Source organism: Ceratotherium simum, chromosome 15 (genome assembly GCF_057802395.1).
Source record: "Ceratotherium simum simum isolate JZ-2026a chromosome 15, ASM5780239v1, whole genome shotgun sequence".
Taxonomy (NCBI): domain Eukaryota; kingdom Metazoa; phylum Chordata; class Mammalia; order Perissodactyla; family Rhinocerotidae; genus Ceratotherium; species Ceratotherium simum.
Window position 1 is genome coordinate 11,481,906 of NC_141914.1, and position 15,797 is coordinate 11,497,702.

The 15,797-nt window shown below is 37.7% G+C and overlaps 1 protein-coding gene across 1 annotated transcript in view; it reads right to left on the reverse strand.

The window, feature by feature from the left end:
* Positions 1 to 15,797, reverse strand: part of IFT57 (intraflagellar transport 57) — a 53,957-nt gene that overhangs the window by 19,680 nt on the left and 18,480 nt on the right. Inside the window, exon 6 of the mRNA XM_004436602.2 lies at positions 7,464 to 7,586. Coding sequence (XP_004436659.2) covers positions 7,464 to 7,586 — 123 coding nt within the window. The remainder of the gene's footprint in view (positions 1 to 7,463; positions 7,587 to 15,797) is intronic.

A 15,797-nucleotide genomic window follows, 5' to 3' on the forward strand; every position in this document is an offset into this window, starting at 1 on the left:
AAATGGTTTCTGCTTCAATTCATAGTTTATATTAAGTAATTTAAAGGAAACATTAAATCATACTTTGCAATAATGAAATATTTAGGCAGTCTGGAAACTTTAATTACAATCAATATGTGTTAAATCACTGCTCTCAATCACAAACGTCTACTTGAGGTATATCTGCCGTGAGGTATTAGGAACTTCCCTCTGCAGTCTTTACCTAACATGCAGGCTTGACTGGTTATTTCCTTAAAATCTGCTAGCACTGCTGATGCTCTTTCGTAAGAGCTGATGGTAATCTCTAAAGCAAAAACACTTGTTCTCCTATTTCAACTTGTGATAAATGAAACCTTTCCCAAATCCAGTTGAAACATTTATCACACTCAGGGTAAATAGGAAGGAAGGCATCAACAACTATCTTGAAACAGAATATCCTGAATGTTCAACAAGACGGTGACAGGAACAGCTAAAATCTTTTCCAGTTGCTTAAGGATGGCTGGGTTTTCCTCCACCCCTTTGCAGCAGTTTTACATGTATAATTTTAAGCATAGTTATTCTTTCCCATATCCCTGATATCTGTCTATGACCCACACGCTACATAGAAAAGAAAAAAAACCTTGCGAATACAACGTTAAGTCCACAAAATAGCATATTTTAAAAATAACACAAAAATCCAACATAATGCTCTGTTTTGTGTAGTCTCCTTTAAAGAAAGCTTGCCTGTAAAAGTCCATCAGTGAACGTTTCCCCTCATTTTCTGAGACGACGTGGCGGTTGAGCAATCACGCAGGCTGCTCTGAAATTGTATGTGTGTCTGGTTAATTTAGGCAGTTTATTTTGATAGTGTTCACCTCTTTTTGATTATAGCAGGTGTTTCAAGGATAAATTTGCTGAAAGTTGGATTTTGTTTAAACAACAGCAGCATGTACATTTATGGCCTTACTATATTAAGAAGCATTTATTGTCTGGCAGCAATAGATACAATTACAGACATTTGTGACAGTAATTGGAGCTATTACTCCCGCACGGAGCCTCATGGAGACCAACTTATTGCCACCTGTATTTACATTTGTTACCAGTAATTGTAAAAGCTGAGTTTTTTTTTTATTTGGTGCCTTATTTTCTTTTTAATTATGTGAATGTTTCTCAACAAAAGGTCTGTCTACCAGAAAATCTATAGGAATTTAAATGCAGTTTCTCCATTACTCAAATAACAGGCACAATCCCATTTTAATGACTAATATATACATAAAATACATTCCTGTATCCTAGCCCACAGAATATAACTTTTTGCTCATGGATGCAAGAATCTTATCAATATAGCCTATCCAACAACTAGAGCACAAGTCTTAAGAAATGCTCTTTATTCCTAAACTATAACAATTTATAAATCCCTACAGGTCGGAAATATTTAGAAAGCTAAACTTTATTAACACTCTTCTTACACTGCATCCAAACACATAGAGATGACAGAAGGTCAAAGCAAGTTACTCTCTCCACTGCTTTGGAATGAGTAAAGTACCCTCTACTGCTTCCAGATACAGATTTGTCTACAATAGCAAAAAGAGAAAGCCAACCATTGCACATTTCTGCAGGATTTGGCTTCCAATTTGAAGAGACTTAAATTTAATACAGCAATTCTGTGGTCCCTCCAGGTTCATTTAAATGGAATTCCACCTGCTGAGTAATGAAGGCCTCTCTCCTCCCTCTCAGGTTTCAGCTCGCACAGTGCCTAAAGAGCCCAAGGGCTCGAGACTATTGCAATGATTCCGTCCTTAGCACAATGACTCTTCCCGAAAGGTTTCCTGCTGTGAATTACCCAAGGCAACACCTGTATGGTTTATTTATGTTAAAACAAAATCCAATTGCTTGGAGTTGAAATTTAAAGTTCAAGGTTCTTTTTACAACTGCACCCTGAGAAAGTCAAGAACTGAAGAACAGGTAAGGATGTAAAAAAGCAGTTCAGTGAATCAAAGGCTTGAAATAATTAGAAACACATGCTGCAGTACTTCCAAAGCCTTTAAAAAAATCTCTTTATCTAAATCCCTTGTAATAAACCTAAAGATTTACATAATGACTAGAGACATTTTGGTGGAATGAAGGGGGTACCTAGCCAACTATCGTTTAAAACAAAGTAGGAAACATTTAATTATAATTTGGAAAAAATCTATTTAAGTCATTAATCAAAAATTTAATTACAATATCCACAGGGCATTAAAGCATGATAGAACATTTGTTCCCTGCATTAAATACCTAATATTAAATCATTATAATATACAATCGTTTAGGAATAAATACTGTAAAACTGAAGAAAAAGGCCTATGTAAGGTTTAGTTGAAAACTGATTTCTCACTTTCTGCTCTTCCTTATTTCTGGGGAATAGGAACAAATATTTTTAATATTTACTTGGTTTGCTATTATAGTAAAAACCCCTGACCTGAAAAACATCATTCTCCTGATCAAGACTAATATGATTGATCATTTTAAGAAGCCATTTCCCTTGGTTCAATGAATGAAGTTGAGAGACAGAATCTACAAATGGACAACGGACAGGCCACATTCTCACCACCAGCTCTTACATGGCTCTGCCCCATCCTTCCTCCAACCAGATGCTACTCCTCCGGGTCTGACCCAACTGCTGAGCGTGGCCGAGTCATCTCCACTATCTAGCACTCAGCTGCGGACTGAGGGTAACCTTCCAGCACTAGGGACAGCGATCTCAAGCTACGGTTTACAATTTTTAAGGGTGTGTGGAAATGCTCATGATGTAACGATATGTTAAAAAAAAAAAAAAAAAAAAAAAAACAAGAGTCATCTTAACTGCACATGAAAGTGCACAGAACAGTGGTCAACATAGTCAGTGAGTCTTCGGGCACCATTCCAAGTGCTTTAGCCAGGTTAACTCATTTAATCCTTTTAATAATTCTTGGAGGTAGCTTTTATAACAAACTCCATTTTACAGATGAGGAAATGGAGGCCCAGAGTGGTTGGGTAACTTGCTCACAGGGTCCAACAGCTGCGTTAGAGCCAGGATTTGTACTCAAGCAACCTGGATTCAGAATCTGTGCTTTCAACCAGTACACTGTATTGTCGCTAATCGACTAGGTAAGAGCCTGGGTCGTAAGTTCAGATATCGTATCTGTCACTCACTAGGCAAAGGCAAGTTACTTAACTTCTCCATGTTCCAGTTTCCTTTTCTTAGTAAAAGGTACCAGCATCTCATCGGAAAGGGTTAAATGAGTTAATATGTGTGAAGTGCTAAGAACAGCACTGGGTACACAGTAAACACTTAGTAAATGTCAGTTATTACCATTATTATATTATATATACCTTTACAAGGGATAAAACTGGATTTACCAAGTGATATTTATATGAACCCAATTACATCCCCACGTAAGAATATACAGCTGATGTTTATAAATATTCCCTTAAATGATAGACGCATTAGTGCAGAAATTTTGTAAATTCTTCCCGAATACTGATATAGGCACTGAATAAAGAGGGCTACGATAGAACACAATAATAGCACGATAACAATACTGTAATGTAACGATAATTAACATTTATTAGGCATTAGCACTGTGTCAGACACTGTTTTAGTGCTTTACAACAACTCTGTGGGGTAAATAATATAATTAGTCCCATTTGACAGAGGAGGAAAAGGAGGAACAGAGGGGTATGGTAGCTTGCCCTGGGTCACTCAGCTAATGAGTGATGTAAATATGAATTCTGGGTACTGAGGGAAGGTGTGAGATAGGCCCCATCTTCTCTGGGTCTTTATTGCCACCACAGTCCCACCACGTTTCTGAAGCTTTGGCTCAATAAATCAGGAATTGAGAGTGGTGTGTGATTGCTAGCTTCTAATCCACAGCACACTGCCTGCCCCTTATCCCCTTGAATTATTGCTTCCATATATTTTTATAATTAAAAACAAAATTGTATTTTAAAAAGACTCAGAGATTAGGAGAATTGTTGACTAGTTACAGATTCAAGTCTAGTCTGAGCATAATCACAGATGTTTGCTTTTAGTGTTCACTTCCACCAGAGTAGTTTTGTAACACTTGTGGGCATCACTATTGGGTCTAATAAAGAACAATAAAAACTCAGCAGAAGAGGAAAGGGTAAGGGAAATAAAGAGAAAAAATGAGGGAAAGAACCAAAAGTACAAGATGTGGAGTTGCAGTGTGCCAACAACACCCACAGACGACTTTATTAGGTGGCACTGATGTCCACTCTAGTTTAGGTGTCCTCAGACTGCCCTTCTAAGGAACTGACTCCTGAGCCGGCCTCACTCAGTCATAACTGAGGCATTAACTAGAATGCAATGACCTAGGATTTGGCTGAATTTATTGACTCTCTTGGCAGAACTTCTGACACACACGATTCCCAGTTGGGGCAGATCTGAGTTGGTCTCTGGGTAAATAACTACAGTAGAAGTAACCAGCAGGAGCATTCTCTATAACCAACTCTAAAAAGGGAGCTACTAATATAGTCCATTCAAGCTAGCATATGACAAAAATCCTTTATCTTCAGTTGTGAAACATATTATTTGTATTTTTGGCAACATATTTATTTTCCCAATTGTAATTTGTTTAAGCTTATATTAAAATTTGTTTGCATTCTTTGAGAACGGGCAAACAGTAACAAGTGGTGCCAGAAACAGCAGGAATAAGCTAGCCTAGCAATAAAAACCTAATTACAACATTATGGAGGAGATAACAAATAAAATATTGGTATATGACAGGATCTCATCAAAGCATGCATACTATAATATGCAAAAAGAACAGAAAAGGAGATTTACTTTTTTTTTGTAATTCCCTGCTAAGAAGCATACAAGGAATAAACTAAACTTGTGAGGAAAAAAAGCAAAACAAACATCTGATCCAGTGCCAAATAAAGATGGGACTTATTTACTACTAACACAAGGTCATTTTAAAGAAATTTATACTAGATTTAAATAATGGAGGCCCTTTATTATTTATCTCCCAAATATCTATGCTACTTAATCTAACAGTGATCAGTAAAACACATTGATTTGAAGATAATTTCTTTTTTTTCCCTCAAACACAAAGTTGAAATCTCTAAATGTCCAAAATCGCCTGTGTTGAGTAAAAGGTATTGTTTTGGACAAAAGAAAAGGAGAAGGTTTGGTTTTGGTAGAGTCAGGAGTTGACGAAGAATGGGATCCACCACGATGATGGAGTCCACCTCTTCTGATGAAGGAGGATAATGAGTCCATGAGAAACCTCATATGTAACCAGATTACTTTTATTTCTGAGACATGAAATACATTTTTCTATTCATTAGTCCCTTATTTTCTCAAATCAACATATAATTTATTTTTCTTAAGTAAGCTGAATTAAGAATTGACCCTAAAGCTGTATTTCCCATTTGCTAAATCTGAACTACTTAGAAGAAAGAAGAGTTTGTGAAACACTGGACACAAAGACCACAGGATCTAGAGAAGAATTCTGAAAAAGCAATCACATGTGACTTTAGGTCAGCATGTTTTAAAATACATATATTTTTTTGTGTGTGAGGAAGATCAGCCCTGAGCTAACATCTGCCAATCCTCCTCTTTTTTTTTGCTGAGGAAGACTGGTCCTGGGCTAACATCCATGCCCATCTTTCTCTACTTTATATATGGGACGCCGCCACTGCATGGCTTGACAAGCGGTGCGTCGGTGCACGCCCGGGATCTGAACCGGCGAACCCCGGGCCGCTGCAGCGGAGCGCGCACACTTAACCGCTTGCGCCACCGGGCCAGCCCCAGGTCAGCATGTTTTACCACAAAAATCTAAATTCAAAATGATATTCACATAATCTAAAAAATACTAAAAAACAAAAAAACTCACTAAAACTTTATCTGACATTTTAGAAAGTTGCCTGTAAAACTTGATTGTATGATTAATTTGGCACAGTATATCCTCATAAGATCAAGGCTGGTAATGTATGGCATGAGACTAAGAGTCCAATTTTCAACTAATCTTCCGCAAATTAGGAGAACATTGATTCTTTAAGAACCCAGGAGTTTTATAACAGAATTTGACCTGCACTTAGTTTTGTAAAACTCTATGTGTTAGCAGTTATATTTACATTCTTTCTTTATTCAGTTACTTCTACTACGCAGACCATGCTTGAAAAAACACTCTCATGTAATCCTATCAGGTTCTAAATGAGATGTTTGATTCCACGAGTTTACTTAGCTTGAAAATAAGCAAATTAAATTTGCTTCCTTGTGGGATCAGGACGTACTTGAGAGTCCCCAACTACACCATTATTTTAACATGTCATTCTAACTAGAATCACAATAATAGTGATTTTTAATTTTCTGAAGAGAATTTGTTCTGACAAAACTAAAGAATCAGAAATTACATTTTTACAAAAACAGTTCCTTTTTGCAAATTAGGACTTCCAGTAGAGGTCTAATCAGTGAAGAAATTCTTATTAATATGTATTGACACATACATAAGTAAACAAAGAATTCACGGCCAGTGTAGTCAAATCATAGCTGGCCTCCATAGTGACTGGGTAAATACATGGTAAACAGGCTGCAGGATTTACTCACTCACCTTCAAGTTTGCTCCACAGCTGTTCACAGTCTAGTAAGACCTCTGCTGTCCTTATCCTGTTCTAGGACTGCCTTGGATACAGTTCTACAATCCCAAATCCAGACAGTCTAAGAATGAATTAGCTTCCAAGGCACTATGAAAATAGCAACTTTTGTAGGGCTTCACTTGGGGGCAGACACGGAACCATATTTTCAGAGTGACAAGCTTCCCTAGAACCTTGTTCCATAATGTTGGGGCTTGTCTTCAGCCTCCAACGATGAAAATCCTTCAGTTTCTTTACCTACATGTCTCTCTAGCACCTTTTGTAGAGATTATTATAGTACTAATGAGAATAGTATTGTCTAGTCACCCATTAGCTTGCTCTGAAATTCTTATAAATTATAGGTAAAAAGAAAGTAGAAATGTGATGAAATGGGCCAGTTCATCTGGCCTAAACCCCAATCTTATTGCATATGATTTCTTATTATTTAATTTTTAATCATATGTACTGAATAGATAATGTAAGGCAACTTCCAGGATGCCTTCTGTTTTGCCATCCAGCTGAGTTCTAAACCATCTTCTAACTCTAATTAGCTGGTTTACAGTCATAGAATTCCAATTTCATTCACTATTCACCTAAACAAAATATGATTACCAATAAAATATATTGAAATGTATTGAGAAAATACCCCTCAATCCCGGGGAAACAGGATGTGTTCCAAATCACTTTGAAGATCTACTTCCTGTTTTTTGGACCGTATTACATTATTTGTTCATTCAACAACAATTTATTAAATCTCTATTAAGACAAAACATTGGAAACTGAAATCTTACTGCCTTTCTTAAATCATCTGTATAACTGGGAGTACCTCTGACCCTGAAATTGCCTAGAAAAATCTGTTTGAACAAAACGTGCTCTCTCTTCTCTACCTTATTGTCAGTCCTAATCGTGACTTTCAGTTGTGGTAGTACACGTTCCACTTCTAGACTCCATTCCGCAGCATCTGTTGTGGATTCCAAAATATCTTCTTGTTTGGCAGACTCGTTCATATACTAAGAAAGGAAAGATATCACAAGATTGAGAGTTTATAAAAAGAAATGGTAAAATTTTGAGGCATTTTAGCAGTACTGCACAATTTATATCAAGCATGGCAGTGTTAAAATTATAGTGGCAGAAGAAATTCTTTTCTGTCACCCTATCCATATTGAAAGAAAATGATGCACCAACCTGGGAGAATAGCAAAATAAGTATTCTAAGAAAGAAGCAAATACACGATTAAACTATTTTTACAAAGAACAATGCTTTTGAGATATCAGAATAAACTCAATGGGAACACTAACAAATGGACAAGCCATTTAGGCTCATTAATTGGTAAAAGTAGAGGAGATACCAACACTCACACGTTTGGTAAGAAAACATTGTTTCAGTTTGAATTTACTATACTGAAATACAAACCCCCAATCTGAAAGATAAAAAAGGTAAGATCCCAGAAGCCAAGAGCTCATTATTTACCAATTTCATATTCATAATTAAAGTGACATTTTGGTTAGGTCAAACTATATTGTAGTTTAAAAATGTGATTTAACACAGACCTATCTGAACTCAAATAGGATGGTGGCCAAATTTTTGCATTTGGTTTCTGCTGTTGAGTAATAAAATCAATTCATGCCTGTTTCCAAATCACAAAAGGAAAACCTCTTTTTTTTTTCATTTTCCCAGCCCTTCACATTTCAGCATTAAGTATGTATGGATCTGAAAACGTAAAGAATGTACAAAACAATTTAAAGATAAAGACTAATGCATTAATTTTGGTAGCAATTTTTCCTTTTAAGCTCCCTTGATAAATTACAAGAAAACACAAGAACAAAATATAAAAATTTATTAACATAGGAAAAAAGAGACCCGAGAGACATAAACAGCCAAATACAATGTATAAACCTTAGATGGATTTTAATTTGAACAATCTGCAAAAAGATGTTTTTGAGACAATCAGGGAAATTTGTGTGGAAGCGTACTAGGTGACATTAAGGAATTCTTAATTTTATAGGTATGATAATGGCATGGCGGTTATGTTGAAAAAAAAACGCCTTATGAATTAGAGATAAATGCTGAAATATTTACAGGTGAATTGACATGGTGTCTGAAATCTACTTTGAAATACTGTGGGGCAAAGGAAAAAGGAGAAGCGTTCGAGGCAACATGACTGACAAAATGTCAACTGTTGAAACTGAGTAATACTGCATATGGGTTTATTATCTTATTCCCTCTAATTTTGTTTATGTTTGAAATTTCCCATAATATAAAATTTAAAAATAAAAGACTAGATAAACAACCTCATGGTGAAATTACATTCTCAACGTGAATTTATGTCACTAAAAGACACTTCTTAAATGAAAACTCATTAGACTTGTCTTTCCAATCCAGTCTAACACTGAGGACAAGAATAACCTTACACTGAGATTTGTATTTTGGTGGGAGCTTGAGGTCTTTAGGGGCTTTGAACTCACTCCCGACTGAGTCTCTAGGGCACCGTGACATAAGAAAGCCTCTCTCTCTTACCTCCAAGCTCATATTAGCACGTGCTGAACAACCTCAGAGCCTTAAAGGGAACATACATTGCGTTTTGTTCAGACGTGCAGGGGGCTCTGTAGTTCCTACGACACAATTAGGGGATGGATAACTAATACATGCTTTTACCTTTTACAATATGTGGTCTGAATTTCTTTAGTTATATTCTATTTAAAAAACCAAAAGTATAAAAAATACAAGCATTAATTTAAAAAAAGTAAAATGTGGAAACTCTAAGTTAAAAATGTTCAAGATTCTACTTTAAACATTAAAGTGCTCATTTTAATATAGGAACATTTTGAGTATGTAACAGAATGCTATATACATCTATATAAATTGAATCCAGGGTAGTACAAGAGCGCCATAGCTGGGGAGAGGGGTGGCAGTATTCACAAAGTAGCCATGTGTGAAGTGAGATGAGAATATATATGATGGCAGGAGAAGAGATACTGGGTCTCCCAGCTGAAACCTAAGGCCACGAGGAAAGTTCTCTGTGATGTAACTCCACGTTGGCACCCACAACACGCGTATACTTGGGAGAGCCAGGCACTTGCACACCCACCGGCACATCCCAACACCAGTCCCCAGCTCTAGGAGCCCCACTTCTGACTGGCTCATTTTCTATACCAAACAGGGTAGATTTATGGGGATGAGAGTGGGGGTGGGAGAATGTATGCACTGCCAGAGGTATGTGAGCCCTGACAGAGTTATGGGCCCCCACATCTCAATCCCGCAGAGCCAAAGGGGCATGTCCTCAGCAGCAGTTTTGTATGATTCTTAATAGAACGCAGATGTTCTCGTCACTGATTTAAAAATAAGTTTGAGGGGCTGACCCAGTGGTCTAGTGGTTAAGTTTGCATGCTCCGCTTCTGTGGCCCAGGGTTTGCAGGTTCAATTCCGGGCACAGACCTATACACTGTTCATCAGACCAGGCTGTGGCAGTGTCCCACATACAAAATAGAGGAAGACTAGCACAGATGTCAGCTCAGGGACAACTTTCCTCAAGCAAAAAAAAAGAGGAAGACTGGCAACGGATACTAGCTCAGCACCAATCTTCCTCACGAAAAAAAAAATAGTTTGATTTATGAAACCACCATTTGGGTGAACTGAAGCTAGATGCTACTGATTAAATCCTCAAGCCAATGCTCCCCAACCCCATCCCCTCATTCCCCTCCCTCCTTACAGCAGGGTGGGGTCCAGAATCACCAAACAAGGCCAGAAAGGTACCCATCTAAATTCCTACGTTTTTCAGGCCTGAACATAGGACTGTTCAATTGTTGTGCATAACATACTAAAAAATTTTACTCAAGGAAGGGCACATTTTTCTAATTTTCACAAAGGCAAATGGGTTAGCAGTGGCCGGGTTTGAATCAGACTCAGAATCTAAGAGTCAGCAGGGTACAGGGAGATCACACACTGCATTGAGATATCCCAGTGCATAAGCTACCGTTTGCTTTTATATTGGGCCCATGAGTAAATCGCATTTACCCTTCTTAGCGCATGATCTGGTTCCCTTAAGCAATGATTTGGTAACTCCTACTCCCACTGTCCTAAAATGATTTAATGTAGCAGCTCAAAAGTTTTCACTCACTCCTAGGCCATACTTAATGTACCGGGGGAAATGGCCTAGTTACTAAATGAAGAAAGGGCAGAAGGAAAACATTAGGTTTAGTAGAGCAGCATTAACTTATTCAAACTATACGGTCTCTTTCTACTTCCATGTTTGTGGATCTGTTTCATAACCCTGTGCCACACTCAAAATTTCCTAATGCCTAATAAGTGGATATATTAACTGAGAAAACCCTACATATGAAGTATAAATCATTTTAAAACTCTATACCATGCCTTGATTATAATACTTGGAGAAAATCTTTCCTTTCCAATTGCTTCTCCATTTAACAAATGGTGTTTTCTGTGGAGCTATTAGTAAAAGAGAAATAAATGGCTGTTTCTATTTAATCATAATTTTATATTATCATGACAAAGTCCCTCTCTGAAACAACATTAACTAAGATAAAGCATAGCTCTGGGGAAATTGTGTTTTCCCTTAATGCTGCTGAGGAAACAATTAGAAGCTCAATAAGACACAGGTTATCCAGAAGTCTCATTTATAATTAATTAATTTACCTATAAGCCATTTGTTAAGCTCCTACAACATGCAAGGTAAGAATCCAGGTACTGTGCTTGGTGTGGAAAGATAAAAGGATTTAATCCCTGCCTGTAAAGAGTTTACCGCGTGTTAGCAAGAGTTTGAGGGCAAATAGTAAAGGGGGCAATAATTGGTCCTAAGAAAAGGAAACTGACGAAAACTGACCATAAGACTGCCAAAGGAAGAATTAAAGATAACTGTCTAAACCATCCCATAATGAACCTTGGGCTCAAACAGTGGGCATACCACCAAAGGCAGTTCAAGGATCAAGCATGCAGTGCTAACAGTCTGCTCAGAATCCTGTTCCAGTAAGTAACCTCCCCTTTTCCCAGGTAATATTAATGGAATGGTTAAGCATCTGAACAAATACTACGTTCTGTGTGTGTACAAACATACACATACACACTATATATATGTATGTATATATATACATATTTATATATATAATATATATTACATATTTATATACATACATACATATATACATATGTATATATATAAGTATATACATATTTATATATATACATACATATATACACACACATAATTGGATGTGGCTGGTCTTACCGCTGGAATAAGGGAAGGTCCCGCATGTCAGCAAGGGAGATCACGTGAGGGTAAATAAAGCCCTTTGCAGCCTCTGAGCTGTTGGATAGCCTGTGTAGTGCTGCAAAGCTGTTCTGGTCCCACTAGGTTAAGTGTAAATACAAAACCTGATATACTTTCAAAATACCTTCACCTCTTAGTTAACTCTGGGAACTCCAGGTAGGACAGGACAACGAGCAGGGGGAATGATGGACTCGATACCAACAAAGGGAGACTGACCTATTAGCAAGTTAAGTATTAACACAGAAAACTGTTACAGGTGATATACTGTGGAAGCACTGGTCACGTTTTTGGTATACCTGATGAATTGCCATCTTAAGCAAAGAACTTATAAAAATGTCTTTGGAGTGAAACCATTCCTAATATGTACTGCACACTTACTATTGGAAAACCCAATACAGGAAAGGAGACTAAAACAGGTTACTGGACAGAGCAATGTTGACTATGACTTCCTGATACCAGCAACAGTTACCCATCCATTTCAGCTCTGCTATGTCCATGACAATAAAAGTCTGGTACCATAGGATCTTTTTGATCCCCAGGGTACAAGCTAGGTTGGGCAGTTGGCTCTGGTTAAGATATTTCCCCAATGGGAATAAAGAAGGGAGAAAGCTAGGAGCAGGGTAAAGCAGTGTTTCTACAACTTGACTACAATACTTCCCTTGATCCTTGATTGAGAAACACCTTGTCTGGTAAAGGGAACATATATGGCTGCCTGGGAAGACCCAAGACAGAAGCTCAAGGCTCAGGCATCCATGAGAAGACATTTCCATGGGAACGGAGACCCCAAGTCAGAAGCTACAGAGGGATCACAAGTTCAGATGGGAGCCTGGCCAGGAGAATCTAGATGGTGAGGGTCTGGCAGAAACTGGATTCACAGACTTCCAGGTGAAAATGGGAGATGAAAGGAAGGTAGAAAATCCCAAGACTAAACTAGTAATGAGGCAACAGGAAGTGGAGGTGCTCGAGCCTTCAATTACTAAGCCAAGACCTCTGCCTTTTAGGAGGATGAGGCACCACGGTCAGACTGGATACTGGTAAAAGCTGACACTTAGCGACCATAATTTAATCCTTTCTTGATGTCTCTTACTGTACCATCCTGTAATACAATGATGCCCTCAGGGCTAAGAGATGTTGATATGACTGCTCCCAAACTAAATGATCCCAGATAGCTATAATTTTTTCATTTTTATGTCTGCTTTTAAAGTGTTCCTGTAGCTTCTCTTGTTATCAAGATGCCAGTTATCACCTTGGGCTGTCTCCTTGATCGCCTGTAGCACCTCATTTTCCTCCTAAACTGTTGTGGGTTTAGAAACCTAATATCCAAGCTTGTTAGAATTTAAGCAAAGTAAGAATACAGGGAAAAAAAGTGAGACCTCAGGAGAGAGGTGAGGTTGGGACGCTTCATGGAAATTATTAAAAATGGAAGTGGTTATACTTACGCTGGTTGCTCAGTGGTATTCTTCCTCATTCGATGTTTCATTCAAGATAGGATAGGTGGCCAAGAAGGTAAGTACTAAATATTATATATATGGTGTTACTATGAGTTAAACAGAGTTTCTCCTAAGGGTATCTAGTGTTCCTCCTTCTTTACCATCTATCAATAAAAAGCTAGATAGAGGGGCTGGCCTGGTGGCGCAAGCGGGTTCGCCAGTTCGGATCCCGGTGCGCACCGACGGACCGCTTGTCAAGCCATGCTGTGGTGGCGTCCCATATAAAGTGGAGGAAGATGGGCACAGATGTTAGCCCAGCCCAGTCTTCCTCAGCAAAAAAAAAAAACAGGAGGATTGGCAGATGTTAGCTCAGGGCCGATCTTCCTCACAAAAAAAAAAGCTAGATAGAGGGATAAATAACAAGTTATTTCCATCAAGAAGAGTGTTCCCTCAAAATTCAATGATTTTAACAAACCATATGTAAGTCAGAGAGTTTCATGTCCCTACTAATCATGATTAAAGAAGCATAAATCATGAGTTTGATTCACTATTTTCTTTCCAAATTAGGTTTTACATGATTTAACACTCTATCACTATGTAGAAAAATGTTTAATACCACACAAAAAGTATTTTCAGATTTGTTCTGAATAACTAAATTAAACCCTAGCTATAACTTATCAAAAGAAATAGATGGTAGCCTCTGTCTTTAAATATATGAAATTCATAAGTTTTTTTTAAAGTTCAATTTTAAGACTATCAAAAGAAATATTATCCTGACTTATAATACGAACTAAGGTTTGAATAAATTACTCCCACAAATCAAAAAAAGTAAAAAGCAAGCTCCTCAAATTCACATAAATTTAATTTTCCAATAAGAAATCTGAAATTTCTGAATGAGAATTCAACTTTCAATATTATTACTGTTTAATTTACCAAACACCTACCCTTGCTACCACTTGAGCTAGTTTAATGTATACTAAGTGCTAAGGTAAAATCATCTCTGATTTTTTATTTTCTCAAAATAAAACCAAAAGAAAGTACCCCAAGAAGTATGAATGGAGAAACTACTGTATTATAGTTTATAGATATTTATAGACATTATAGTTGGTGTTGCAGAATGTGCAAAATAAGTTTCTTTATGGCCTGAATTTCTCTAAGGCCTCTTTCCTTTGACACGGCACCTCATGGACATACCAGTGCCCAAATACATTTGAAGAGCTCAATTCATATACCCACTGACAGAGACATGCAAGTCCAATTAATTATCAAGATTAAATAGTCCCAAGACTCAAGGAAAAGGGAACTAAGTTGTCTTGAGAATAACCACAGCATGCTTAAATGTTAAGAGGATGGGTCTGGAACCCCATCTCTATTTAAATCCCACCTCTATCACTTAATAGCTGTTGGTCAAGTTAGGCAACCTCTAAATCCCAGGGCTCCCACCTGTAAAATGGAGATAATAATAGTACTCTCCTCACTGGAAGGGTTGCTGTGAGGATTAAATTAGATGATGTATTTAAAAGGTTTGCACAGTGCCTAGTACACAGTAAGCCCCCAATATATTTTAGTAGTTATTATCATTATTATATGCCAAGCATGGTACTAGATACTTTCACATATGGTTTAAACGCCCAATACCACGACCATGAATCAAGGGAGTCCTATTCCCATTTTTGCAAATGAGACAAGTGAGGTTCAGATTAGTTAGGTAATTTTCCCAATGTCCCATCATTAGTAAGTGGCAGAGCCCAGGCAATGTCACCCTAGAGCACCAACTCTGAAACACCTTACTATCTGCCTATCAATCCTCTGTCATATAGGTTACAACTATATTCCCCAGTTTCTCACTTGTCATTTAACTTTACGGTGTTCCCCACCCCACTCCTCCATACGTAAGGTTTTAATTTTTGTGCATTCAGATTTATCACTTTTTCTTTTATGGTTTTTAGTTTTCTTGCCATGCTTTATCATGCCTATTTCAACCAATGAGTATAGCACTTCTCACTCATGTTTTTATTTGTTTTTGTGTCTCATCATTTTTCAATTTGTTGATCCACATGGGGTTTACCCGGGTGTAAGATAAAAGGGAAGAGGGGCCGGCCCCATGGCTTAGCGGTTAAGTACGCGTGCTCTGCTACTGGCGGTCCGGGTTCAGATCCCGGGTGCGCACCGACGCACTGCTTCTCCGCCATGCTGAGGTCTCATCCCACATACAGCAACTAGAAGGATGTGCAACTATGACATACAACTCTACTGGGGCTTTGGGGGGGAAAAAAAAGGAGGAGGATTGGCAATAGATGTTAGCTCAGAGCCAGTCTTCCTCAGCAAAAAGAGGAGGATTAGCATGGATGTCAGCTCAGGGCTGATCTTCCTCACAAAAAAAAAAAAAAAAAAGATAAAAGGGAAGAGTCCATCTTTTTTCTCGAAATGGAGAGCCTGTTATCCTATCACCATTTAAGTGATTAGTTAGTTCTCCCAACTCATTTATGTTGCTTCATACACTAATA